General features: G+C 50.9%; 10 protein-coding genes and 1 non-coding gene across 11 annotated transcripts; 4 read left to right on the forward strand and 7 right to left on the reverse strand.

Moving 5' to 3' along the window:
• Nucleotides 1-198: 198 nt before the first annotated feature.
• On the forward strand, nucleotides 199-1,475 carry P168DRAFT_236974 (uncharacterized protein; the record flags this gene model as incomplete). Its single annotated transcript, XM_024833543.1, has 3 exons — nucleotides 199-349; nucleotides 403-534; nucleotides 589-1,475. 3 exons carry the CDS (start codon nucleotides 199-201, stop codon nucleotides 1,473-1,475), a joined length of 1,170 nt encoding a protein of 389 aa, XP_024692917.1.
• Nucleotides 1,476-1,748: 273 nt separating this feature from the next.
• Nucleotides 1,749-3,193, forward strand: P168DRAFT_310931 (Yip1 family protein). The gene is made up of 4 exons (XM_024839445.1): nucleotides 1,749-1,855; nucleotides 1,920-1,971; nucleotides 2,052-2,763; nucleotides 2,822-3,193. Exons 1-4 carry the CDS (start codon nucleotides 1,811-1,813, stop codon nucleotides 2,913-2,915), a joined length of 903 nt encoding a protein of 300 aa, XP_024692918.1. The 5' UTR covers nucleotides 1,749-1,810; the 3' UTR covers nucleotides 2,916-3,193.
• Nucleotides 3,194-5,041: 1,848 nt separating this feature from the next.
• On the reverse strand, nucleotides 5,042-6,067 carry P168DRAFT_156268 (ubiquitin-domain-containing protein). The gene is made up of 4 exons (XM_024832832.1): nucleotides 5,900-6,067; nucleotides 5,809-5,815; nucleotides 5,157-5,659; nucleotides 5,042-5,082 (listed from the first exon to the last, which is right to left on the reverse strand). Coding segments are annotated over exons 1-3 (375 nt in total). The 5' UTR covers nucleotides 5,901-6,067; the 3' UTR covers nucleotides 5,042-5,082; nucleotides 5,157-5,292.
• Nucleotides 6,068-7,270: 1,203 nt separating this feature from the next.
• Nucleotides 7,271-7,367, reverse strand: P168DRAFT_t99. The gene has a single exon. It is a non-coding gene; the product is annotated as a tRNA-Lys (tRNA).
• A 370-nt stretch (nucleotides 7,368-7,737) lies between these two features.
• Nucleotides 7,738-10,026, reverse strand: P168DRAFT_253335 (TFIIB-type zinc finger domain-containing protein). The gene is made up of 8 exons (XM_024834372.1): nucleotides 9,852-10,026; nucleotides 9,701-9,791; nucleotides 9,508-9,617; nucleotides 9,157-9,410; nucleotides 8,995-9,100; nucleotides 8,803-8,941; nucleotides 8,364-8,750; nucleotides 7,738-8,296 (listed from the first exon to the last, which is right to left on the reverse strand). The coding sequence occupies exons 1-8, from the start codon at nucleotides 9,954-9,956 to the stop codon at nucleotides 7,845-7,847; spliced, it is 1,644 nt and encodes a 547-aa protein (XP_024692920.1). The 5' UTR covers nucleotides 9,957-10,026; the 3' UTR covers nucleotides 7,738-7,844.
• A 321-nt stretch (nucleotides 10,027-10,347) lies between these two features.
• P168DRAFT_290410 (Eukaryotic translation initiation factor eIF-5A) lies at nucleotides 10,348-11,511 on the reverse strand. The gene is made up of 4 exons (XM_024837202.1): nucleotides 11,464-11,511; nucleotides 10,991-11,254; nucleotides 10,794-10,926; nucleotides 10,348-10,737 (listed from the first exon to the last, which is right to left on the reverse strand). Exons 1-4 carry the CDS (start codon nucleotides 11,473-11,475, stop codon nucleotides 10,667-10,669), a joined length of 480 nt encoding a protein of 159 aa, XP_024692921.1. The 5' UTR covers nucleotides 11,476-11,511; the 3' UTR covers nucleotides 10,348-10,666.
• Nucleotides 11,512-11,947: 436 nt separating this feature from the next.
• On the forward strand, nucleotides 11,948-14,440 carry P168DRAFT_269186 (putative GARP complex subunit (Sac2)). Its single transcript, XM_024835122.1, has 5 exons — nucleotides 11,948-12,968; nucleotides 13,019-13,313; nucleotides 13,361-14,142; nucleotides 14,195-14,230; nucleotides 14,278-14,440. The coding sequence occupies exons 1-5, from the start codon at nucleotides 12,099-12,101 to the stop codon at nucleotides 14,314-14,316; spliced, it is 2,022 nt and encodes a 673-aa protein (XP_024692922.1). The 5' UTR covers nucleotides 11,948-12,098; the 3' UTR covers nucleotides 14,317-14,440.
• A 2,293-nt stretch (nucleotides 14,441-16,733) lies between these two features.
• Nucleotides 16,734-17,857, reverse strand: P168DRAFT_290413 (uncharacterized protein). Its single transcript, XM_024837203.1, has one exon. The coding sequence runs from the start codon at nucleotides 17,566-17,568 to the stop codon at nucleotides 16,918-16,920; it is 651 nt and encodes a 216-aa protein (XP_024692923.1). The 5' UTR covers nucleotides 17,569-17,857; the 3' UTR covers nucleotides 16,734-16,917.
• A 208-nt stretch (nucleotides 17,858-18,065) lies between these two features.
• On the reverse strand, nucleotides 18,066-19,686 carry P168DRAFT_253345 (NAD(P)/FAD-dependent oxidoreductase). Its single transcript, XM_024834373.1, has 3 exons — nucleotides 19,367-19,686; nucleotides 19,181-19,306; nucleotides 18,066-19,112 (listed from the first exon to the last, which is right to left on the reverse strand). The coding sequence occupies exons 1-3, from the start codon at nucleotides 19,469-19,471 to the stop codon at nucleotides 18,111-18,113; spliced, it is 1,233 nt and encodes a 410-aa protein (XP_024692924.1). The 5' UTR covers nucleotides 19,472-19,686; the 3' UTR covers nucleotides 18,066-18,110.
• Nucleotides 19,687-19,761: 75 nt separating this feature from the next.
• Nucleotides 19,762-22,269, reverse strand: P168DRAFT_343780 (fungal specific transcription factor domain-containing protein; the record flags this gene model as incomplete). The annotated part of the gene is made up of 5 exons (XM_024841835.1): nucleotides 19,762-21,305; nucleotides 21,356-21,480; nucleotides 21,532-21,576; nucleotides 21,663-21,791; nucleotides 21,838-22,269. 5 exons carry the CDS (start codon nucleotides 22,267-22,269, stop codon nucleotides 20,240-20,242), a joined length of 1,797 nt encoding a protein of 598 aa, XP_024692925.1. The 3' UTR covers nucleotides 19,762-20,239.
• Nucleotides 22,270-23,652: 1,383 nt separating this feature from the next.
• On the forward strand, nucleotides 23,653-25,274 carry P168DRAFT_304631 (3-oxoacid CoA-transferase; the record flags this gene model as incomplete). The annotated part of the gene is made up of 3 exons (XM_024838862.1): nucleotides 23,653-24,112; nucleotides 24,175-25,182; nucleotides 25,264-25,274. The coding sequence occupies 3 exons, from the start codon at nucleotides 23,653-23,655 to the stop codon at nucleotides 25,272-25,274; spliced, it is 1,479 nt and encodes a 492-aa protein (XP_024692926.1).
• Between the last annotated feature and the right edge of the window lie 199 nt (nucleotides 25,275-25,473).

Raw genomic sequence — 25,473 nt, forward strand, 5'->3', positions numbered from 1 at the left:
CCAGGGATAGAACTATCGTCCCCGTCTACCTGGATTCCCGACATCTACGATTCCATCTCACTCATGGCTGAATGGCCCGACATCCAACGGTGGCCCGAAAGCAACGCCGAGATCGACACCGAAACCGACGCATTAACTGATGTCGGCACGGATCTAGAGATGGCATCGGAACAGATGTCAAAAGAATCAACCCCTCCGATGGACCCCCCGCACGACCCGGCTGCAGCCCGTGTAGCCGAAAAAGAGGTCGCCATCCGTCGCGCATGCGATCTGCGCGATTACGAAGCACTGGTTTCGTACGCAACCTCCGAAGGGGGATTTCTCTGTGATGAAATCCGCCAATCCGTCTGTAAGGGAGCTCAGTATGCTGTTAGTATGGGGACGACAATTGACAAATCAAAGGGCCTCTTCTCCTCCACTGTGATCGAACGATCCCTGAACATGACTTTACGGACTGGAATGACCTGCCACCCCATGCTGATGAGGACCAAGTTCAGCTAGACGTGAACCGATCATTTGTTTATTACCCTGACTGTAGGCACCCCGTCTATCGACCCAATGGCTTTATCGGCTAACTGAGTCGCGCAGGTGCCGAAGATGAGCGGGCCCGCAAGAAGGATGAGTTGTCAATTGTCATCAGACAGGTCCTACGCAAGTATCCAATGCTTTGCTACTTCCAAGGCTATCATGATATCGCTCAAGTCCTTCTCTTGGTGCTCGGGGGAAGGGCAGCCGCACCGGCGGTGGCCCAGATGTCTCTTTTCCGGATCCGGGACTACATGCTACCGTCCCTAAAACCCTCTATCAAGCATCTCCATCTCATCCCTGCGATCATCGAAAAGGCCGATCCAGCTCTCCGACGACATATTGCCGGGATTCAGCCATTCTTCGCTCTGGCAGCCGCCCTCACTCTGTATGCGCACGATATTCAAGAGTACAGTGACATCGCCCGACTCTTCGATTTCCTTTTGGCTCGTGAACCGGTAGAGTCGATTTACCTGTTTGCCGCTATTATCATCTCCCGCAGGAAGGAACTTTTGGAAATATCCGTCGACGAGCCGGAAATGCTTCATTTTACCATGTCTAAGCTCCCCTGTCCGCTGGACCTCGAGGGCCTGATCACAAAAGCCGTGCAGCTCTTTCAAACATGCCCCCCGGAATCGTTACCCTGCAACGCGTGGAAAACCATTCCTCGGTGCAGCGTACTCAAAACCTCTCGGGAGCTGTCCGACCGCCAAACGGTCACCGAGGCACTAGGGCTCTTCGACCAACAAGCACGACAACTACGCAATCAAGAGCGGAAAGAAAAGACCCTGGAGTTCCTATGGTACAACCGACGGACCATTGGGTCCGTGGCGGTCACCATCTTCATCGGGGCCATGTCGTTCTGGATCCGCCGGAAGGGACTGGATGGACCCATCTGGTCGTACCTTTCTCGGTTCAAGGCGGCGTTTCAGGCACACGGCTACTTCTAGGGACTTTGGAAGTTTGCCGAACGCGATATATGAATGGATGCAGGAGAAAAAGGATTCCAGCGATTTGGCTTCATATCTAATACAATCTGTAATATAATAGAAATAAACAACAAAATACTTTCTTTTCCGATCTTATCCTATTCGATTGTACTATCTATGTTCACGTGGAGGAGAAATGAACGGCAGTATCATGATACAACGCGGGCGGTGTGGATGGGGCCGCTGAGGTGTACTCTTTGCTGCTCCGACGGCTGCAAGTCAACTCCACCACTCTCTCCCTCCACCATTTCCCCATCAAACCTTCTCCAACTGAGATCCCCTCACGATCGCCCAAAATGGCAAACCGGGGCTACGACGTGGTCGTCGACGTCGACGCAGAGGTACGAATACCGTTCCCTGTTGGATCCCTGTTTGACCGTCGTCATCTAACACTAAAGGACACAGGGCGACCTCGGACACACCGATCTCCAGGAGGACCTCGAATTCCACCCTTCCAGTAAGCCGGATCGCTTCCTCTTTGTCGAAAGCATATCCCCAGTTGACCGGAGATTGTGTTACTGATTACACGTTCAACAGACTTCGAGAATGACCAACGATCCGCCAAAGCGCACCAGGACTCGGCACCGTTCCTAGGCGGAGGGGGCCCCTCGCGCGGTAACCGCAACAGGTCGCCGGGCGGCACACCCACCAAGGTCAGCTGGTGGTCGCTGCACTATTATTCGCAGTTCTTCGACGTGGACACGAACGAGGTGCTGCGACGATGCGTTGCGACGCTGTACCCGCGCAGCAACTTCCTCGACGTGCTCGAGGGCAACGCGGACCTGTACGGGCCGTTCTGGATCGCCACCACCGTCGTCGTCATCCTGTTCCTGACGGGCACCATCTCGCAGTGGCTGTCCAATAACGACGGCCAGCATTTCGAGTACGACTTCACCCTGCTGTCCGGCGCCGCGGGCCTCGTCTACGGCTACACGGGACTTATCCCCATCGCGCTGTGGGGCGCACTGCGCTGGTTCGGCAGCTCCACGGCTGACTTGATCGAGTGCTGGGCTCTGTACGGATACTCAAATCTCGTGTGGATCGGTGTCGCCCTGGTCAGCTGGAGTCCGTTGACGGCGTTGAACTGGGCGCTTGTTGGCGTGGGCTTCGGGTGGACCGTCTTCTTCCTCCTGCGGAACTTGTACCCCGTCCTGAGCGCCACGGATGCCAAGGCTAGCAAGATCCTGTTGGTGCTGGTCATTGTGCTGCATGCGGGTCTCGCCATTGCTATTAAGATTCTGTTCTTCGCGTATGTTTCCCATCCGATGCACTTATACAAACTACATGCTAACGACATTACTTCACAGCCACGGGAGCCCCGTCTCCAAGAAGAACAAGGATAAGGTCAATGAAGGTGAACCTAAGGACGGCGAGAAGCCGCAGAGGATGATGATGATGTAGAGACGTGGAGGAAGGAAAGGAAAGGAACATTATGCAATCTCTGTCTAGGCTTGCACCGTCCCTTCGTTCAAGGTTGATAGACTGGTTGAGTTTTGCTCCGGTAGCGATTTGGCCAGCTTTCGCCCTCTGTTTTTGCGTTCTCGTTCTCGATCCCTCTGTCCTATTCCCACTTTATACTTTGTGCGGCAGATTTATCCGTTACGGTGTATGTATGTACCTCTACGAACTTGATTTCGATTTCTAGGATGATCGTATTTTCCCTGAACAGCACCAATTTGAAAGGGTCCTTGGGCTTTTCCATTTGATTTAGCTGCTGTAGTTCCCTATCTAGCATCTCCAGGAGCCGTGCCATAGTTTTATACATCTACTGTGGGATGTCTTGTCTCGGGTTTGCAGAAAGGCAAAGTCTAGTCCGTACTTAGCGGATATATATATCATCACTTGATTGCATTGTGGTGCAGTGAAGACAGGCAGTGAATAGTTTAAACCCATGTGATATATATCTCTACTACTCCATCCTCTTCCTCTTCTTGATTTCCATCTTTTACTTACCAACAATCTTTGCACTCTTCATTCCATTTCTGCTTACTTCCCACTCGTTCCTTACATATATGTGTGTCGCACTAACATCCAATTACTTGCAGAGCTCAAAAGCGTCATGGTCTCTTTTATAACCGAACAGCAATTCTCTTCTTCTGTTGCGATAACGTCTGACTTACTCTGAATCCATATACAGATGTCTCTATTAACCCGAGCATCAGGCCGCAATGTCAATCATTGAAAGAAAACCTCAAGCAAGCCACGCCATGGAATCAATCCACAGCTTCCCAAAGAGCCCATTTCACACTTTTTTTGTTGTCTCTGCGGTTGACTCTAGAAAGGGTCCGAACTCTCATCCATAGTCGGGGCACCTATGGCCCAGTTATCTCCTCCAATTCAAACGGAACATTTGGGAGGGAAAATATCCAGTTCACTTATTACTCTGATACTTGGTTAGAGATAAAGGGAACTCCCATCCATGTTGTCGGGGCGCCGATGGCAAGCTATACATATCTCCGTCAATTCAAACGGAACATTTGGGAGGGGAAAATCGCCGTTTCGGATCTTGTCGTGGCAATTTGATAACGCCGAGTTGGCTCATCGGCGGGTTCTACCTCAATAGATTGCGGGACTGCCAGAAAGGGACAGATCTTCTAGTAGTGAGTTGTATTCCCTTTTGTCGACCGCTCAATGGCTTTCCGCTAACGTTGTAACTACGAAGCCCAAGCGGCGTACAGCCGGTTTCTCTGAGGTCGCCGCAAGGAGTTTCCTGTTCCTCCAAGCATGAGCGCTTCTGCTGCTATTTGGCGCGAGCATATATCGTTCCCAGCAATTGCTCAGGCTGCTGCTAGTTAGTCCGTGGCCAAAAGGGCTCTCGTCGAGGCGTAGAGTTCAGTTGTCCATAGCCTCTAGTCAATTAACTATGTGATTTCAGTGCGAATTTCGTTCTTACGGCCCTGACAATAAAGTTGAATTTGGGGATGTTAGTTGCTGGTGTTGTCAGGGGAGGATAGGGCTTGTGAATGAGTCGTGGGGAGTGGTTGCGCATGTCTTCCATGATGACGGGGGGGGGGGGGAGTTGGCGCAAGCGGAGAGGACGGAGATAGCGTGGATAGTGTATTGGTTGATTGGGGAGTATTAGGACACGGATGAGGTACTGTTAGTTGAGATTGACGTTGCTCCAAGTTGCTGATCCTGATCCACTCGAGGGCTTTGTAGCGATCTAGATCCATGGCTATCGGGTTTAGATCAACTTGGTAAGTACCAGCGAATGAGCACCGAAATGGAGAGGAACAGAAGCAGTGAACCTGTCCAGAGTCTCCGTGATATCCGAATTCAAGTATACGATCGGGAAAAAAAGGTGATTGTTTTACAAAAGCTTGATTGCAATTGAGAGGCGCCGTCACCATTTGACTTGGCTATCATGTTTCTTTTATTCAAATATCGTATGAAAACCTCCCAGGCTGCAACCGGACCATCATAAACCCGTCCGAATCTTCTTCCCAGCAACGTAGAAAAACCGTAACATGATGCGAATCGTTTACTTCAACTTCTTCTTGGGGCGGAGCTGGTTGGTGTGACCGCACTTCTTCTTACGGCAGTTGGTGGCACGGGGGGGAAGACGGGCCTGTCCGATGATTAGTATGGTTGGTCGGGTGTCTCGTCTCATGGATCGTTCCGTCCTGGAGGGGTGCAACGTACGTAGCACTTGCGGCAGATGTTCTTCTCGCAGTTGTACTTGGAGGCGAGGGCCTTGAGCGAGGGCTCGATGATACCACCACGCAGGCGGAGCACCAGGTGGAGAGTGGACTCCTATTGGAGTGGTCAGCCAATGGTCTCAAATCCAATGTAAAACATCGTCCGATCTAGACGCCGAAATTCCGTCTCTTTCATGATAACGATGCGGTTTCCCCAGGTATAACACGATAGGTCCGGTTGTTTCAAACCCCATGCGACCGTGGAAACTGCCCATCCAATCATATATCCCATCTGATCCTTCCCAATTCCTAGGGTAATTCCGTACCTTCTGGATGTTGTAGTCGCTCAGGGTACGGCCATCCTCAAGCTGCTTGCCAGCGAAGATCAGACGCTGCTGGTCAGGGGGGATGCCCTCCTTGTCCTGGATCTTGGACTTGACGTTGTCGATGGTGTCGCTCGACTCGACTTCGAGGGTAATGGTCTTACCCGTCAGGGTCTTGACGAAACTGTTATCCAATCCATCAGTTCACCGCTCACTCAATCACAAATTTCCCATGCTGGCTTTCTTAGGTTGTCGGCCGGGTCGGTGGCTGGCCATATCGAATGGCCGGTCGGGGGGGAGTATGGATGTATATAATATTGGAGGAAGACCTACATCTGCACTGTGAGGGCGCGCGAAAAAAATCCATGTTAGCAGGTCATTCAGCGACAACAATATATCGACTTTAGGGGGTATCTGCACGTACTGGTTGCGGTTTTCCGTTTGTTGCTGGCTGACGATCGGCTGGGAGTTCGCGGGCAGAATGAGACGATGTCAATTTGAGGATTTCTCGCTTAGCAAAGGTGCATCGATGACTAAGGCCGTGCGCGGTTACCCTAACCCTACTTTCCCTTTTCGGTCCCGAAGCTTATCCCCCGGATTGACAGCGTCATATCTTCTTTTCTTAGTTTAGTCGTTCTCTCGCTCCTTCTTATCTGGCTATTCGGCCACTTTACAGTGTTCCGCCGTACGGGCTGGACCCGTCATCCATCCGAGTTGCCTTATCGAGTCAACTGACCTCTCCGTTTTGGTATCCGCCGAACTAGACATTTCTCCGACGCAGTGGTATCAATCGTGAACACGCAGCGACAAAAGAGTGCAGTATCCGGGTTATATATAGCGCATCGTTTTCTGGGCCATGATAGCTTCCCTGACGGTCAACGTTCAAGGAAATCGTCCTGTATATGCTCAGCCCTTCAGCGTTCGAGACCTGTCGCATCGCCTTCCATGCGACATAGATGCGCCGGGTTGGTTATCGGCGCGACTACTAATCGGCGGTTGTGGTTAACTTGTCGTCAGCATGGTAGAAGTCTTCTTATACAACTCTCTAGCCTTTGAAGGGCTCCGGTACCTGCGACCAGCGCTTGTCGCAAACGCGACTCATGATACGCTAGCGCCACCTAATACTAGCACAGATGACAGATTTTCCGATGCTTTTCGGCGCGCCTGTAGTGGCGATCGCCTTGTCTGGGATGATCTATCGAGCGGGTATGCACTGCGTGCCTGACTGGGCTGTGGTGTATGTAGCATTGGAAAATGAAGCGCGTAGGAAGCTTTATTGGAAATTGGAGGTTTCATCGTCGACTTGTTTACTGACCAACCACGTAGAGTCTTGTATTCAGTGGGGTCGATATGTTTATATCGAGGCACTTACTGCCTGCAAGTAGTTGAACTGGGCCCTTATCAACTCGACTGCCAATCGGCTGGTGTTATCATGATCAGAGACCCGGACTGAAGGTGTAGAGTGACGTTGGCAATGCAAGACAGTAACGCTTCTTTGGAAAATGGTCTCAATTAGTTGCTGTTTCTTTCTTGGTATCAACATAGGTTGATAGAGCTGTAAGGCAATTGGTAGTGGAAGTGTTGCACTGGCAGAGCGCCGTAGGATGTGTACCATCATCCTACCTAATCAACATGTCAAGGAGCCCCATGGCTTTCATGAAAGAATCCCTCGTTGTAAAATTTTCAGGCGATATTAATTTGAAACTTCCAATAAAAGAGTAAACAAGAAGGTAAGTGGTGGGTGGAATGTAAAAGGATGATCGAGGGGTAAAGAAAGAAAAAACAAAAAAGAAGTCGCCCGAAGGGGGTCTCGAACCCCCAGCCTTGCGGTTTGCTTGAGATGTTGTTACACCGTAAAAGCCGCACGCTCTGACCAATTGAGCTACCCGGGCTTCTTGTTGAAATGTCGGTGGCAAATAGCATCCTATGTGGGGTGAAAACATAAATACTTGGAATGCTGCATACCCTTTTCTCAAGACAATACTGATGTGATTCGATCGGTTTGAAGATACTGAAAATCGAATCAACAACTACAGGACATTAAGAGGTTATTTTGTATGAGTACACTAGATAATATTCGGAAGCCGTAGCAAGATTGGTTATTCTCTCTAATGGCTTGGTCCAGGCTTCAAGAGGTTTCTTGGTGGCAGGATGTTGAGCATCATGGGTTGGCTATTGGTGCCTTCGCATTGCTGCTTCTCGTTTATTTCAATACAAAAACAAATATAAAAATAAAATAAAACGATTATTTTCATGATGGGCATGAAAGGTAGTAAAGTAGTGAGTTATATAAGATGAGCTCCGTCAAGAAGCTAGGTCTAATAGGCAAACGACATCATATAAGATCATATACTATAGCCCGGTACGACTCAAGATTCATCATCCAACTCAGGCAAGCTTTGCTCATCAGCCGGATCATCTCCCTCCAGCCACGCATCCGACGACTCCATAAAGTTGCTTTCCCGTCTTTGATCATCTACCCATCGAGAGATTTTCGACTCAGTCTGATGAACGACCCGTACAAGGGTCGACAGGGATATTCCCGTGACTTTAGCAACGGTCTCATAGAACGGTTCGGCCTCGTCGGAGAGATCCGAGTCCAGACGATACCGCTGGTACTCTGCGCCGGGACGGAGTACATCGGTGTCCGGGGCCCTGATGGCTCTGCGTGGTTTTAGCTGGCTGGAGACTGTTTGGACCATCGATTCTATTGCTTCGTCCTCGTCGTCGTGGATTTCAGCAGGCTCGGCCTGACTCGGCGGTCTGGACTTCCCACGCATCCGACCGAGGGGGAAGAGATCTGCTAGGAAATTTGAGTTTCCTAAAGGAGTGAGTCAGTGCTGCTGTCCACGGCAGAGGAACATGATAAGCTTCGGGATATCTCGTACCGCGGCTAACGTCCAGCCAGGAGCTCTCGTACCAATCCATATACTCATCTAACTGGGCCGGTGACATGTTGAACACGTCATTGTCGTTTACGAGGACCTCTTTGCCCTTTCCAATGCGTCCTCCTGACGTCTCTCGGGCATCGAAGTGCCTCTGAACCTGCGCCCACAGTTCCCAGTTGACAACCTGGGAGCTGGGCTCCCGCGTCGACTGGGGATATCGTTTGATGTCGTCGAGGGGGAAGAATAGCTTGGTCGATATGACAATCAGTGTGGCTAGTTGCACTTCTGGTAGATGCAGGGCCGTGACTCTGCCGGTGACTCGCTCGGGAAAGGCAAACGGGAACCTTGTAATGGTATTTAATCTGTGCACTGCCGTATAGATCTCAACTGGAGGATGTCAGCTTAGCTCAGGGAAGATATTGATTAGGTCGTGCCATACTGGGTACCGTAAGCCGCTTTATATAGCGATATAAAAGAGGGGGCAGGTTCAGCCCAGGGAACTCCATCCCGAACTGGTGTCTGTACCACACGGAAAGGTCCAGAGCGGCTTTGTGAAGATGTTCCGCTTTGGGCAACCTCTGCCAACTCATTAGAAAAGGCCAAACCTGTAGATTGAGCGGCGCATCCTTACAGTAGTCTCAAGAAGCGAAAGATACTCTTGGGGCAATCTGTCCCTCATCTCCCGGGGAATCGCCAATATAATCCTCAGATACGGGACCTCCCCCCGCATGAGCATCCTTGATGCAGTCAGACAATGCAAGTGGTATCCGGACCACGGATACAGCAAACTCACCTGTGAAAATCTGCAATGCTAATGGGGATCCTCATCAGCAAAGCCGCCAGATAGCACAGAGTGATGCTATCGATAAGACGCGGCCATTGGAGGTACTTCGACCCAATTTTGGGAGCCTCGGTGTGCTTCTCCGCCTCTGTCGCCGCCGCCGGCTGGGAGCTGCTGAAAAACTCCGGCTCATCTTTCTCCGAGAAAGTATTGATTTTGTCCGAAAGGGTCTCCAAACGGAGCGCCCATAGATCGCGGACGATATTCTGGATATTGCTTTGTCAGCTTCTTGCGAACTTCCGCAGTTCCCGATTGAGCGAGAGAGAACGGATGGAGGTGGAAATATATATAGACTGGACACACCTCCAATTTAGCTGGAAAGCCTCGGCCTTGGACCAAGGCGTGGCATTGCTTCCAGAGAATCAACTGATAGATGTGGAGAAACAGAAGATACGCATGTTTCCCCTTGTATGCTGCCTTGTGTTAGAATCGGAATGCGTAAAATTCGACGACCACTGCGCCCACAGCACCGCAAGACAACGATATATATACATACTCTTAGGAGGCTTCTCCCTCACAGGCTTCTTTAGACGAGTCACTTTGCCCTGTGTGCCAAAATCATCCGCATCCTCTCCAACTTGCATGCCCTGTCATTCAGACCGGTGAGTCGCTGATCCAGCAGGCGATGAGGAGCGGCGAAGACTTACCTCCTGTTGGTGACCTCGCCGACAGTACCAGAGGCCATTCTCGATGAAGTATCGAGTTTCGCGGCACCCTTCCTGCCCGCAAACTCCTCGGGATTTGGCTTCCATCCCGGGCAGCTATAGTTCATTGTCTAATGGGAGTCATGGAGGAGATCGGGAGGCGAAGAGTTTGGGGAATGAATCCTCGCAACGCGCGGGTAGATGGCAGAGAGATCGATGTTGTCGGCTCTTCTACTTTTTTTTATGGTACACTTTATTTTATTTTTACTCACCCTCGACACGTCTTGGCATGCTGGTTTTCCAATGCACGCGACTCTCTTGGATGTATGCATGCACCCTTAAATATGATCTATCGCATGGATCAATCTGCACACTTTCCGATCGTCCAATTATACATAGCAAAACGAGGCCATTCTACGGCTGCAGCTATCATCGTGTCTAGCGGAGATTCTACAAGAAATACAGTAGAAACGCTTTACATCAGGTCATGCGTCAACCAGTGAGGTTTACTAGATTAGGTACTCTCTGTGTGTTTGTTGTTTCTTTTTGGGTTCATTCGTCAAGTTATCGTGAGAGTGAAGAACTTAGATCCACTTCTCGGGCAACAAAGTAAACACGCTTCGTGCCGCTAACTCCTCAACTCTTTCCGCAGGCTCAGCGTACATCCAAGGCAATACGGACGGACAAGATACGACCAGGTGATTCACCCAAAATGTCGCGCACTATCCACTCAAAGCTAACGGGGAGGGAAATAGCAGGTCGGCCATGAAAACACGAAAGGGCTAACGGATAAGGAAATGGCTCATGGTTCTAGCCGTTTAGTTGCCCTTGGGGGCTTCCTTGACATCCATGGCACGCTCCTCACCCATAGCAGTGAGGACGATGACGTCTGTATATGGTGAGCGATGTGAACCGATAGGTACGGAGAAACCCATGAGAACTTACTGCAGTCCTTCTCGTCATCACGGAACATCTTGGAGATTCTGTCTCCAACGTCATCCTCGGGGAGCTTGACGTCGTCCTTGGTGTTGCCGGCCTCATCCATGAGGGACAGGAAGTCGTCATCGGTGATATCCAGCTAAGAGCGATCAGTCAACCGAGACGTTCGAATCTCCGATTCAGGCGGAGGGGAGACGACTCACCAGCTGGTACTCCTTACGGTAGACGTTGGGGACGTCCATGTTGTGGGTGGAGGGAGACAGATCTTCGTACTTCTTGGCGGTGAAGATGTCCAGAGCGACCAAGTGGACCTTGGCGTGACCGTGCTTGCCAGTCTTGGAGGTGGACATGTCGACGATCTTGCAGGGACGTCCCTTGATGACAACGTGACCGTTCTTCCTCAGAGCAGAGCACTGCATGGGGAAGGTGGTGGAAGCACCAGCGTCCGCGGACTCGAAGGTCTCACCCTAAACCGAACAACCAAATTAGCCATCATGACGAAGAATATAACCCCATGCAGCGACACATGAGGGAAGAATAGATGCGTAGATGAACAGAGATCCGATGTGTGAGTAGGTCGGAGGGGATCTCAAGATGCGGGGCCGGAAGCACCCAACAGAGTGCACGCAGAAAATGCGAGAGGGAAGATATAGTGGGATGGAGGATTTATACATACGTGATCAGCCATGACGAAGGATTGTTTTGTAAAAAACGAAAAAAAAAATTAAAAAGAATTCGAAAGGGAAAGAGTGAGGAGAGATGGAACAAGATCCAAGGAGAAGATGGAGGAGAAGGAGGAGGTTTAAGAGAGGGGAGAGAGGAGGGGAGAACGAGAGAAAAATCGACAAGGCTTAGAGAAGAAATAATCGGTTTCTTCCAATGGCCGCCGCCAAAAAAAATTGTACCAAAAAAAAAAAAAAAGAGGGCAATTTTGTTGTGGCGGGGTTACCTCGAGGACACTAGGCTGTTTTGGGACTAGCCTCGGTCGGTTTGCACCCGCACTGGTCAGCTGACTCAGTTCCTTACTAATCAGAAGACGCTAGTCTGAACAGGGTTAGACCCAGATAGGTAACCAGGCTAACCGCTTTGGGACATCTATCATCGTGCCTGAGGCTTACGTAGTAAGTGTTCAGTTCACTCTTATCGACTCCCCCGACTATCTCATGCGTCAATAATCCACGATCATTGTCTTTTCTTCTTAGAGACTATTGATGCTTGCTCTTTATTGACCACCCACTATTCGTCCCCATCCTTCCGCGCTGACCCCTACGCCCACCCTCCTCGTCTATCTCCCCTCCATGAGTTCCCACCATGTGGCTTGACCGCATCTCCGGCCATTCGAGTCCCTCGAGTCCTCAGGTCGACAGCCGCAGCAATTCCCCTCTACCCCTCCCTCGACGGCCGTCTTCGCGTCCCTCCCCGTATGCGCAGAACAATCGCTCCGGATCGAGCCGCCAAGGATCGTCTCTTTCGGTTCTCCTGAACCCCAACGACTCGAACACGTCCCTCCCCGCACTGCCCCGTGCCAACGATGGATCGACGCTGAAACACGGCGCTGCAAAGTCCCGTCCGTCGGACGTGGCCGATCCCCTTCAGGTGCTGGATTCCATTCTGGGGAAGCAGAGGGTGGAAGCTGAGAAAGATGACTTGTCCGATGAGAGGCCGTCGCGGCTGGTCAAGGACATCGACTTTGGGGGCTTGAGCTTGGAGGAATTCGCGGCGCAGGAGGAGACGCCTAGAAAGATTATGAATAGCGACGTCGGGACGCAGACACTCCAGCAGTTCGAGCAGGAACGAGACAAATTCCAGGAACTCCACACGGCCATCACCGGATGCGACGAAGTATCCAAGTCCGTCGAGATGTATCTGTCGGACTTTCAGAGCGAATTGGGAGCCGTGTCGGCGGAAATTGAGTCTCTCCAGGCCCGTTCTATCCAGTTGAATGGCATGCTGGATAACCGACGCCACGTCGAGCAGCTGTTGGGACCCGCCGTGGAGGAGATCAGCATCTCGCCCAAGGCGGTTCGACAGATCGCGGAGGGGCCCATCGACGACAACTGGGTCAAGGCGCTGAACGAGTTCGAAGCACGGACGACGAGCATCGAAGCCAAGGTCTCCAGCTCCAACAGTAGCAAAGCCATTGAAGACGTCCTACCGCTGCTGACGGAGGTCAAGAAGAAGGTTCGTCACTTCAAGGCTACTCTATGTGGCATGGCTGACCAAGACTATAGGCTGTGGAGAGGATCCGGGACTACCTTGTTTCTCAAATCCGAGCATTGAGGTCACCGAACATCAACGCCCAGATCATCCAGCAACAGCGCCTGGTCAGGTTCAAGGATCTGTACAGCTATCTTTCACGAGCCCACCCGACGCTGGCCGGGGAGATTACACAGGCCTACATCAACACAATGCGTTGGTACTATCTGACTCACTTTTCTCGCTACCTACAAGCCCTGGAGAAGGTCAAAGTATACCCGAGCGATCGAAATGATGTTCTCGGCGGAGATCCATCTGCTCACAAATCAGGTTCGTGTGTCACTTTTGTGATGGTTTCCAAAGACTAACAATTCCAGGAAACCTCGCACCTGGTGGCCGCGCAGGCGCTGCGCACGATCCCTTCTCCCTGGGACGGAGAGTCGACATCCTTCACACAGGGAACCACATGGCGATGTCGTCCTATCTGGCCGAAGAGGACGCCTCATTCCACGGCATCGAAGTGCCCTTCCGGAATTTCAACCTCGCACTTCTGGACAACGTGTCGGCAGAATACTCGTTCATGACAGAGATGTTCTCGACGCTGTCATTCCACCAGATCTCCCGCAAGGCTACGGAGGTTTTCAACCCCGTCTTCACCCTGGGCCAGGAACAGTCGAAGCGACTGATCGAGAACACCAACGACTCGCTGGGTGTGCTCATCTGCGTGCGACTCAACCAACAGGCAGCATTCGAGCTGCAGCGGCGAAAAGTCCCCGTAGCCGACTCGTACATCAACGGCGTGAACATGCAGCTGTGGCCGCGCTTCCAGGTGCTCATGGACAACCACTGCGAGTCGCTGAAGCGGGTGGGGACGAACACGGGCCGCAGTGCCGTGGCGGCGCTGTCTCTAGCGGGAGGCGACGACCTGAACCGGTCATCGGCGCCGCACTTCCTAACCCAGCGGTTCGGCCAGCTCCTGCACGGGATCCTGGCGCTGAGCAGCGAAGCCGGCGACGACGAGCCAGTATCGAACAGCCTCAGCCGGCTGACGGCCGAATTCGACAGTCTGCTAGCGAAATTGAGTCGTATTGGCGGCGACGCCAAGCGACGGGAGCGGTTTCTCTCTAATAATTACTCGTTGATTTTGGCCATCATTAGTGTATGTTCCCGACCGTCTGATCCTTGCCCCCAAATGATGCTGACCACCGCAGGATACCCAAGGGAAGTTGGCTACGGAGCAGAAGCAGGTATGTCATGTGTATTCCAGGCAGTTGACGCATACTAACGATGACAGCATTTGGAGGAGATGCTCAAGGGAGTAGGGAAGCGGTAGATTTCGGAAGCTGTCGCCGAGATCTGGTGTACATAGACTGGATGACATTGGGATATATTATAATCTCGTAATAGAGCAACAATTATGTACAGTGGGATGTATACTGCACATATGGACAATCATTATATGGGGTTTCTGTTTGTGTATTCCTATCCTATGTACAAGTAATCACCGAATTGGCTAGGGAAGGCATTCACACTTGATATGAAGATATTCACTCAGTAATTAATCAAGGAGCTAATGACATGGGTCAGGGGTTATCATGCCCTAGTCCATGTAGGACTGTCATGAATATCAACAGTCCTTCCCTGGAATGCCTACAACAGTTGTTTCATTGGCATCTCATAGTGACATGCTTCATAGTGACTGACTCTGTATTGCCATCACTCTATATCTGATCCTGTAGATAACTATTCCAAAGCCTGGGTTCTGCAAAATGATCATACCTGTCATTGTGATATCTCTTAGTCTTACTATCATTCCTCATCCTTTATATTTAGGTATAGTAACCCTATTTTCACCATTAACTGTTCGACGTCCCTGTCTATCATTCAATATGCTTCTTCCACGAACTTCTCGCCTGTCTAATACACTACTTCTACAAAGGCATAACCTACTGATCATGACACTATTTGGTAATAAAAATGACAAAGCTATACCTTTCCTTTCACAGCCGGAACAAGAGAGAAACACCCAAACGTCTCCTGTCATCCTGACTCTATCCATGACATACTGCTAATTCCACCCGAGAAGCAACGTACCCAGGTACGTACATGAGATATTCAGCCGGCGACACCACTGCCACCAGGTAAAGAATCCTGATACCTTGCTAGTACAGACCAACAAAAAGAGATAGAGGCTGTGAGAATCGACGATCATCACGCGGTGTTCCAGAGACAACTGGAAGAAGGAGCTAGATGATGGAAACCTATCCCAGATATAAGGTTACATGGCTCATCGATACTATTGACCGGGAAACTCCCCCCACAGAGCTGGCTCGACATCTCCCCACTGTGTACGCTGCGTTCTGCGTTGTTTCTTTCCACTGCCACTCCACAGATGTCGCAATATAAGATTGGCTATATAAGAGGATCCACAGAGCTCAGGAGTGTCTAGATATCTTTTGTAGCCGAGTGGTATTCTTTGCCACAACAGATATAACCCGTGGAACAAACCGAGGGGAACCGTTGCAGTTGTTACCGTCCCCTGCTAAGACGCATAATATCGTCCCGAAAAGACGAGATTATGTCCTTGTGCTGGTCTCACCGCTAAGAGAGAAGAGGATACCGGCGACATTTTACTAGAGCTAGCAAGCCTCGTGCCCAGCATTACAACGTTGCATTTAGGAAGTCTGAGGCGGGTGAGCTCTCGATAGGTCGCTCCTTTTGAAGAAGGAAATTGATTGATACGAAAACTGGACGCGGTTATAGACCACTACGAGAACCCAGATTGGTTTTACTTGGACGGGGATTGTACGGAAGGGGGCAGTCACCCTATACTGAGATATCAGCCATACCACGCTTGATCAAATACCGATGCGGTATTTTGGTGCAGTGGCCGATATTTGACAAGGCAATGCTTTGCCCTTGCTCTTTCGCTAAAGCCAAAGCTAGAGATTACTCTGCCTCTTTCCTACCCCCCTAATTTCCTTTCTTCCACAAACTCATTCTCCATGTACCCTACCTTGTATTTCCTGCCGTGTCTCTCGACATATCGCTGTCTTCTTCTACTCGTGGATCTCCACAAAGGGGGTGAAATCCGCAGATTGACATGACTTATAGCTGTTCAATGTGATTTGAACAAGCTGGCTACACAGGACAAGAAACCCAAAGAAGCGAAGAGCCGAAGACGGTGGCTACGACTAAATACATTCGCACTAAGATAGGGCTATTTACAAACCACAGTGTCATGGTATCTTTTATGGCCTAGTGATAATGTCCCGCTAGACGTCTGGCCTCAATTTCCGAGCCCGCGAGTATCACAGTTACCGTGAATATCATCATTGAATATATGACCTGGACCTTCATCTTCTATCCTCCGTCTACTCCTGAGTATTGAGGATCCTATCCTGAAAAACTAGATGAGGCTCCTGACTAGATTAAGCTGGTCGAAATCACGGAACTTGTCCATTCGAAGATCCCACTTGTCTGTGCATGTGGAAGTCGTCCAGACCCATCAGGTTGGTATTTGTTTACTACGCTAGGCTTTACAGTTGCAGACTGGTGACCAAGAATCTCACGAAGCTAGTGAGATCTTTAATATCTGTGGAACTAAATAAGGAAATGTGTGATGATGCCTCGGTCAGAACCAAGTTGCACTTAGTTTGCACTGTTCCGATCCGATACTTGATCATGAACAGTGCAAACTAAGATTACTTACGAAGCGCAAAAGTCATATCTTTTGTAGCTGAGTGGTATGCCTTTTCCATAGATAGGATATACTTTCATACTCAAGCTATCCTCAACGATAGTAGCTATATAATTCATCCCCAAGAACCCAATAAACACCTCATTAACCTCTATCCAAACCAACCAACCGCTCAAACCAAGTTTTCAACAATGAGCAACCAAATGATTCCCATATAAATCAATAGATAGAAAGTTAATACCCCCTAACAGCAACCCTCTCCCTCAAAACCTGCATCTCCCTCTCCCCCGCAATAACCGAAACCCCATAAAGCCTCCCATCCTCGGGACCCCTCAGAAAGCTCTCTCCCTGAGGATCCCCCCAAACCACAACCCTCAAACACCCACAATACTCATCCGCAAACCACAGCGCCTCCTCCTCTCCCCCACCCACAGCCTGCATCATCTCCTGTCCCCCACCACTACCCATCATAACCTCCCGCAGATCCTCCCCGGGGTGCTCCTCGCGGTACTTGTCCACGCTGAGCCCGTTGCACCGCGCGCTAGGCATGTGCAGTACGTCGTGGAGGGTGAGCTTGTGCGGGCGTGGATCGTCGGGGGAGCGCTGGACGGTGAGCTCGACGGTGCCGATGCCGAGGACGCGCTTGTGGGCGATTTTGCAGGGCGCGCGCCGGTAGGTGGTGAATGTTGCGCGGTTGCGGGCGTAGTGTGTGTTGCCGCCTGTTAGGAGCCAGTCCCAGCATCTGTTGTAGGTGGATTTGTTGGAGGAGTGGGTGGTTTTGTTGTTGGTTTTGGTGTGCTGGTGTTGGTTGTGGTTGTGGTTGTGGTGGTGAGGGTGTTTGGTGTAGGGGCTGTAGTGGGGTTGTTGTTTGATTGGGTTATGCATTTTTGTTGATTTATTATTGTGGATTGTTTATTTCGTTTGAATTGCTGTTGTTGCTTTTACCTTTTAGTAAGGAATAAGGAGTAAGGAGTACCCATGTATAGGTAGAATGTAGATATAGAGTGAACGAGAATGATATAGAGAAGAAAGGTAGACGTATAGATGTACAACGAGAGTAAACTACCTGTAGGAATAAGACGGGACAAGAACGACAGACATGAACACTCTTCCACTAACTAACACAAAGACAAGGAAGTGTATCAGAAATAAGCATCGATTATAGTAGACGAGGAGAGCTTTTATTCAGTGAGGTCGTGATGTCAGAGGCGAATCGTCTTCTTGGTTACCAATTGTGTGCTTCCACTCTTCTTAGCTCAGCGATCTGGATCTTTCTTTTTCTTTAATCTATTGTATTTGTTTTTCATTGGTGGTTCATTACTCGTAGGCATTTACCTAGGTAGTATCTAGTGCATCTAGTCAATATAGCTAGGCAAAAGATAGGTAAATACAGTAATGTATGATTTATGTACATCGATATACTGAGGCTATCTACTTCCATAAAGTATCCCCTCCACCCGCTCAGCAATCGCCAACGAACTCGTCAACCCCGGACTCTCAATCCCCAACAGATTGACAAACCCCGGAAACCCATCCTCCTCCTGGATGATAAAATCTTGGAACCCCGTCCCGGTGTTCACAGCCCCCCCACGGCCAAGCTTAGGCCGAATCCCGCAGTAGTCCAGCGCGATAGCATCGGTGTCAATGCCCGGCAGGTAGGCGCGGATCTCCCCCAGCGCCTGCTGCAGACGGTCGGGGCTGGGAGTGAGGTCATCCGCACTGTCCACCCACTCCACGTCAGGACCAAACCGGAGACGCCCGCCCATGTCCAGCGTAAGATGCGTGCCGAGGCCGCCGTGGCCCGGTAACGTAGCAGGGTAGACCAGCACGGAAGTCTTGGGCCGCGACGCCGCGTACGAGAAGTACGTGCCCTTGGCGTAGTACGGCGTGCGGTGGCGGTCATCCGGCAGCACCATGTTATTGATAGCGCAGGCGAAGTTGCCCGCACTGTTGATGAGTGTCTCCGCTACAATAGACGTCGTCTCGCCACCCCCGCTGCCCGACTGCGCCGTGATGCGGTACCCGTCGCGACCGCCGTTCAGCGCCTCAATGTCCGTCACCCGCGTCAGGAACGCGCAGTCGCCGCCCCGGTCTTCGAAGTCCCCTTGTAGATATGTCATCAGCGAGTGGCTGTCCACGATGCCTGTCGTAGGGCTCTCCACGATGCCCGCTAGCGCCTGCACGTCGGGCTCGCGGTGTTGCGCCTCTTCGCGGCCGACGAGCCGCGTTGGAACCCCGATGTCTTGTGCGTGCGCGTGGACCCGCTGTGCGGCTGCCCATTGTTCTTCCGTCTGTGCGACGATCCACTTTTTGGTGTTGATGTGCGGGATGTTTTGGCGGGCGCAGAGGTCGTACATCATTTCTTTGCCGCGGATGCAGAGGGTTGTTTTTAGCGAGTCGCGTCCGTAGTATAGGCCGGCGTGGATGACCTAGAGGAGATTAGCATGTATCTTCTTCTTCTTCTTCTTCTTCTTCTTCCCCCTAGTTAAGTACACACCTCCGAATTGCGACTACTCGTCTCCGTCCCCGGGGCATCGTGTCTCTCCAGGAGAATAGTCGACGTGCCCTCCCGTGCAGCCAGCTGTCGCGCCACCGCAAGTCCGACCACACCTGCGCCAACAACCTTCTCTCATTAGCATTTATCTCTTCCATTTCTAAAAGAAGAAGAAGAAGGGGGAAATACCGCATGCGTAACATCCGCCTGAACAGGTCGCGCACACGAGAACCAGCGGGGTCGCGCGGCGACACGCAGACGCCGGGAAAAGGAAAGACACGGACGGGCGGCCATAGTTCATGCAATGTTCTTTATCGGGGAATAAAGACGGTCATTGCCTCGCCGAGAAAAACAAAAGTGCTAGGTAGGTGTAGGTAGAACTAAACTACCCTGGTAGTGAAGGAGGACAACTAAGATAAGCTCGGCTCGTGGGCGACGATCGGCCGGGGTCGGCGCCGATTCCGACTGATAAGGACGGGCATGGTATGTAGGTTCTACAATTAAGCTCAATGATGGGCTTGACGATGCGTTTGATGATCAAACCCAATTGATCTGGCTGGTCCTTTATAGGCTGGGAATATGCGATACTTTTCATCCATTGCGAGTTGCTTCGTCAGGATGACATACAGACACGTCACGTGATATATAGACAGGTGAAGTATAAAGATCAAGAGGGGTTGATTCCCCTTCTTGATGACATTAGTGCTTCCAACCTGTTCTTTTCGTGTAATGGACTGTGATGAGATGAGATATCGCTTTGAAGAATGTACCGCCGAGCTTAGACACTCTGGAAGGAACATCTCTGGCATTCTGAGTCCTTGACGAGAATAGTGATGGTTCTACCAGATCACTAGCAGTGTCTGTATGTGTATTGATCAAGAGTAATGACGTATATGAATATAATGTCCAGTGTCTGATAGCCAGGGTACAGCCTGTGAAAACGAGGGAAACAATTCTAAAAACGCCAATAGGGATCTCTCTCGTCCAAAGACCAGCTTCTGATATCCCAGTATAAATAATTGGCTCTCGTAAAGACCCTTGGGACTACAAATAGACATGATTCTAGTCGATCGCACCCGTATCCCAAGATAATAACTCAGTACCAAACAGATCATCATGGAAAAGACGAAGCCCGCGCAAAAGATTCCCCACGTTCCACTTCGCTGACTTTTCGAAAAGTCTCTCATACATTCTCAAAATGTGTCGTGCCGACAGGCTGCCGCTCGGGAGAGGCACGCCGCCCATGGACACCGTGCCACTGTTGCGGATGAAGTTGATTGCCAGATTGTCCGACGGCTCGGGGTTTACAATGCTAACAAAGCACTCCGTGCCCAGGGTCGGCCACCGAAGATCGTTCAACAGTTCGATAGATGTGCTGCCGGCTGGCGGAGCCCTGGGCTCGGGCACAGTGAGCTTGTAGAGCGCCAATACCAGCGCCGCGATGAAGAAAGAAGATTCCGAGTGAAACAGCAGGTGTTTGGGGCCCACGTCGTTCGCGATAGCTTTGTGGATGGCTTTGTAGATGTGCGCCGCGTGCAAACAGGCCCGTCGGGCTGCCGGTGTTTGCGACCATTCTTTGATCTGTCTGAGGGAGGTCTTACGCACGGGAGTGGGCACGTCTCTTTCAGAAGCCCGAATGAAGAGCTGTAGATCGGCCGTGAGGGACATGCACATGGTGTGCCACATGATCGTGACGTTGGGATTTAACTGCTCCAGGACGTCACTGTACTGGTGAGCAATTTGGATCTGCAGCGATAGCAAACATCGCGCGCGGCCGTCTGTCGCGAATACGTAACATGGAATAAAAGGCTGGCTGGCACGGTTGAGCAGTAAGCGATGGTAGGCCTCCGACTGCCGGAGCTGTATCATGGCCAATACCCCGTACATGCAGATGCCGTCTACTGGGTTGCTTAACAAGGGAACCTTGATGCTCTCCAACGGAGTCAGCACGATTGGCAGCAGAAGGTTGTTTCCGCCATCGATGAGCTCCCACTCCGCAGAGGTGTCGGCCATGAATAGAATTTGATTGTACGGAGGAATGAACTGAACGGACCCAGGCGTGATGATGGGCGTCCGACACAAATGCCACGAGTACCAGGAGTCTAGCAACAAGAGACCGACGATCATGCTGGACAGATCAGAATTAGAAACCTTTGACTGACGAGGTTGCCAACTGACCGCTTTACAGATTCGACTCTGCCCCAGGCCTTCCATCTGGCATCGCGGTCCTGGATTGTTTTCCACAGATTCATATTGAGTATTTGACCATCGATGGAAGCAAAAAGGCCATGATATTGTGCGATCTACGGGTATGTTAGTTGGCTAGGGCGAGGCAGTAGGAGTGGGCCACATACCGAGATCAAATCAACCCAAAGCATTGTGCTTTTCTCGATATATTCCTGTTTATGTCAAGTTTACTTTCTTGCTTGCTACAAAATTGAAACTAAAAAAAAAAAAGGAGAAAGAGAGAGAGAGAGAGGGTTACTTTTGTAAAAACCACCATATTCAAGAGAAGAAAGGCGGTTGCAAAGATTGACAAGGTGCCCGGTGTGCTGTCATTACCAGCAGAGGCAGAGCATTTGTCCAATTCAGCCTTGATTCGGCTCAAGAAGGGCTAAATCGATCAGCTTTCGTTCCATCGAACCAGGACTGACACGTACCAAATAACTCATACGGACGAAGTTGAGGGCCTCTTTGGTCCCCAGCACGACCATGCCAGTGAGACACATTGTGTACAGGAGCAGCGGGGGGGCATCCTTCGCCGAAAATGTCGGAAGATGGATAAAGGGTACTGCAGGGTGAAACTGGCGAATGAACAGATCCAACCCTTGGTTTAGGACGTCCGTCGGAGGGAAGGCGCCGCATGGTTCTCCAAGGGCAGCCTGGAGCTTTCGCCGGCATTCATCATCTACTTTGTATTGTGTGCCCTGTAGTGGAACTTCGTCATAGTCACCCGGCTTTTGTGCCAAAGGAATGCAAAAGATATTGTCAAGTGTGCTGCTGGCCACGTTCTTCCAGAGACGATTCCTGAGCTGTGCCGTGTGATCGGGTTGCCTTTGGCCGCCGGTGAGCACGAGGCCAGAGGAGGGCATTTCGTCTGATTTGAGGCAGGTCTGTTGGTTGATAACTATGGAATGTACTCAATGTGATTGTCCTCAGGTTCGATATGTGCTTCATAGCAGTAGCAGAAGGTGTCAGTGAAGGGTAGGCCGTGTGCACTGGCGACGCCAACAAGTCTCATCCGTTCTTTCCTTTCTCAGGGATCCTTCTACTGACATAGTATAGCAGATGAGAATTTATTTGCTGAGTATATCCAATCTTAGCCACTACATCAAACGGCAGGGGGTAGCTTGAACTGACTGATCTCCCCGGCATCCATGCTATATTGCACTCTTTTGCAAAGACGGTCTCATATGATTGACATCGGTATGAACCGTATAAACCGGGTATAGTCATTCACAAAAGCCGACTCTCTGTGCTGAGTACCCCAGCTTCTACTCCATCATGGACTTCAGATGTAGGAACTGTGGTCGTGTCTTCGGGAAAAAGAATCACCTTCAATGAACGGACCCGTTAGTCTTTTTCCTTCTTCCTCCTGTGTAGCGTCTACTGACCTTTGACACTGGATGTTATAGACAGTGGGGAAACTTTCAACTGCGATGTGTGCCATAAACCGTTCGTTTATGAGTATGCCATCTCTTTGCAATCCATCTCATACATTCCAACAATCTAGCTCCCATAGACCGGTACTGACTTGTCCAGAAGCTCCCTAAAATCCATGTCAAGAAGAAACATCCGGCCCTCGCTAACGCCACCACTACCTGCCACCAGCAAAGGGTTTTCGATACTCCTAGATAACGCTCAACTTTTCCTTCCCAGCGTGGCCCCTGCGAGGCTGCAACGGGCCCCTCGTGCACAACCAGTCCTCAATGCCGGCGACATGGGATAATTGGAAGTATGGGAACTATCTACTGGATATACCAGTTACATTATACTGCACAGTATGTTGCACTGAATAAGGATTACTTGGGAAGGTCAAAAATATCATGATATCTTCTGTAGCCGAATGATAATTCTTTTCAATAACCCTATCTCGATATACAGTCATGGCATACTAGTAAAAGTGGAGAACTAGTCGCCCCACCGTGATCGTTGGGGTTCGATTTGCAGTGCTAGTCTGAACATAGACTACAATATTTTGATCTATACCTCTCGAACATATCAAGGTATAGAATGAATCGACATGATAAAGCGTTCAGTGTAAATTGGCATAACCAATTCCCGAGATCTCATACCCGATATCGGGCCCGTCCTCGGCATCGAAAGGCGGCATTCACGACTCGCAGGGCCCGGATAATCGCTTTGTCGGTGAGATTTAACATGGATAATATAATACATCTTTCTCTCTCCTCTCCTCTTCCCTTCTTTCCTTCTTGCCTCTCTCCAGTCAATGTTCAATTAACAGATTGAACAAAATGGCCAGACCCACCCTCCCCAAAGCGGTCCGTCCGCTCTGGCGACGGACCTTCTCAATAACCGCCTCCCAGCGCGCCATCAACAAAATATGCGCCTCCGCGCCCGAAGCAATCCAAGAGATGAAGGGCTCGTCGACCGTCCTCTGCGGCGGCTTCGGCTTCTCCGGCGTCCCCAACACGCTCATCAACGCCGTGCGCGATCGTCCCGATATCACCGACCTAACCGTCGTGTCCAACAACGCCGGCATGCCGGGTAAGGGACTAGGTCAGCTGCTTGAAACGGGCCGCATCTCGAAGATGATTGCGTCGTTTATCGGCGAGAATAAGGTGTTTGAGAAAATGTATCTGAGTGGTGAGCTCGCGCTCGAGTTGACGCCTCAGGGCTCGATCGCCGAGAAGTGTGCTGCGGGCGCTGCTGGTGTTCCTGCTTTTTATACCCCTGCTGCTTATGGGACGATTGGTATTCACTCTTTTTTTTTTACCCCCCTAAATAATATGTATAATATCATACTAATGAAGTAGTCCAAACCGGTGCCCTCCCCATCAGATACAACAAAGACGGCAGCGTCGCCGAAACATCCCAGCCCAAAGAGACACGCCAATTCAACGGAAAGAACTACCTCCTCGAAGAATCCATCTTCGGCGACTACGCGCTCGTCAAAGTGCACAAAGCCGACAAGCTCGGCAACTGCACCTTCCGCAAAGCAATGAACAACTTCAACGAAGCGATGGCCAAGAACGCAAAGTACACCGTCGTGGAAGCGGACCATATCGTTGACGTCGGCGAGCTTGCCCCTGAGGATATTCATCTGCAGGGGATCTACGTGAACAAGGTTATTCAGAGCGAGGGCGGCGCGCAGATTGAGAAGTTGACGATTGCGCGCGATCCCGAGGAAATGCTCAAGGGCGGGGACTCGGAGGTGACGGCTAGGCGTGAGCGGATCGTGAAGCGCGCTGCTAAGGAGTTCCGCGACGGCATGTATGTGAACCTGGGTATTGGGATGCCGCTGATTGCGCCGTCGTATCTGCCTGAGGGCGTGGAGGTTATCTTGCAGGCTGAGAATGGCATCCTCGGGCTAGGCGGCTACCCTTCCTCTGCTGAGGAGGCCGACCCCGACCTGATCAACCCCGGCAAGGAGACCGTCACGCTCAACAGCGGCGCCTCGGTGTTCGGCTCCCACGAGAGCTTCGGCATGATCCGCGCAGGCCGCATCGACCTGACCATGCTGGGCGCGCTGCAGGTCAGCCAGTACGGCGACCTCGCGAACTTTATGCTGCCTGGAAAGGTCAAGGGCGTCGGCGGCGCGATGGATCTCGTGGCTAACCCCGAGAAGACCCGCGTGGTCGTCACCATGGAACACACTGATAAGAAGGGCAATTCGAAGATTCTGCCCGAGTGTACGTTCCCGCTGACGGGGCCGCGCTGCGTCTGGAAGATTATTACCGATCTGGCGGTGTTTGAGGTTCATCCGACGGATGGGCTGACGCTGGCGGAGCATGCGGAGGGGGTTACCGTTGAGGAGATTCGGAGTAAGACGTTGGCGCCATTTGTGGTTGCTGATGACTTGAAGTTGATGTAGAATGATTGCATGTAACTTGTATATACCATAGATTATGAATGATTATTTACCTTCAGTACTGAAGCGATAAAGACGCAATACTATATCACTAAAAAAAAGGAACCACCACTCAACTACAAACATCATAACAATAGAGCTTCAAGTACGCCAATCTATATTCATTGCAACATACACCACCATCAATTCGAATTCAACATACCCTACAAATCTATCTGTACAGCAGATCCTCCCCTCGGGGCCA

Source organism: Aspergillus campestris (genome assembly GCF_002847485.1).
Source record: "Aspergillus campestris IBT 28561 chromosome Unknown P168scaffold_6, whole genome shotgun sequence".
Classification (NCBI taxonomy): Eukaryota; Fungi; Ascomycota; class Eurotiomycetes; order Eurotiales; family Aspergillaceae; genus Aspergillus; species Aspergillus campestris.

What these genes read in the sequence shown, in the direction of transcription:
- P168DRAFT_310931 (XM_024839445.1), top strand. Translation starts at nt 1,811, where the DNA reads ATGGCAAACCGGGGCTACGACGTGGTCGTCGACGTCGACGCAGAG. An exon ending in TCGTCGACGTCGACGCAGAG is followed by an intron (nt 1,856 to 1,919) that starts GTACGAATACCG and finishes TAAAGGACACAG; the next exon opens with GGCGACCTCGGACACACCGA. An exon ending in CCTCGAATTCCACCCTTCCA is followed by an intron (nt 1,972 to 2,051) that starts GTAAGCCGGATC and finishes CACGTTCAACAG; the next exon opens with ACTTCGAGAATGACCAACGA.
- P168DRAFT_253335 (XM_024834372.1), bottom strand. Translation starts at nt 9,956, where the DNA reads ATGGAAGCCAAATCCCGAGGAGTTTGCGGGCAGGAAGGGTGCCGCGAA. An exon ending in GGCGAGGTCACCAACAGGAG is followed by an intron (nt 9,792 to 9,851) that starts GTAAGTCTTCGC and finishes TCTGAATGACAG; the next exon opens with GGCATGCAAGTTGGAGAGGA. An exon ending in GAGGGAGAAGCCTCCTAAGA is followed by an intron (nt 9,618 to 9,700) that starts GTATGTATATAT and finishes AACACAAGGCAG; the next exon opens with CATACAAGGGGAAACATGCG.
- P168DRAFT_290410 (XM_024837202.1), bottom strand. An exon ending in ACCGTAAGGAGTACCAGCTG is followed by an intron (nt 10,927 to 10,990) that starts GTGAGTCGTCTC and finishes GATCGCTCTTAG; the next exon opens with CTGGATATCACCGATGACGA. An exon ending in TGATGACGAGAAGGACTGCA is followed by an intron (nt 10,738 to 10,793) that starts GTAAGTTCTCAT and finishes CACCATATACAG; the next exon opens with ACGTCATCGTCCTCACTGCT.
- P168DRAFT_269186 (XM_024835122.1), top strand. Translation starts at nt 12,099, where the DNA reads ATGTGGCTTGACCGCATCTCCGGCCATTCGAGTCCCTCGAGTCCTCAG. An exon ending in TGATTTTGGCCATCATTAGT is followed by an intron (nt 14,143 to 14,194) that starts GTATGTTCCCGA and finishes TGACCACCGCAG; the next exon opens with GATACCCAAGGGAAGTTGGC. An exon ending in TGGCTACGGAGCAGAAGCAG is followed by an intron (nt 14,231 to 14,277) that starts GTATGTCATGTG and finishes TAACGATGACAG; the next exon opens with CATTTGGAGGAGATGCTCAA.
- P168DRAFT_290413 (XM_024837203.1), bottom strand. Translation starts at nt 17,568, where the DNA reads ATGCATAACCCAATCAAACAACAACCCCACTACAGCCCCTACACCAAA.
- P168DRAFT_253345 (XM_024834373.1), bottom strand. Translation starts at nt 19,471, where the DNA reads ATGGCCGCCCGTCCGTGTCTTTCCTTTTCCCGGCGTCTGCGTGTCGCC. An exon ending in AGGCGGATGTTACGCATGCG is followed by an intron (nt 19,307 to 19,366) that starts GTATTTCCCCCT and finishes TAATGAGAGAAG; the next exon opens with GTTGTTGGCGCAGGTGTGGT. An exon ending in CGAGTAGTCGCAATTCGGAG is followed by an intron (nt 19,113 to 19,180) that starts GTGTGTACTTAA and finishes AATCTCCTCTAG; the next exon opens with GTCATCCACGCCGGCCTATA.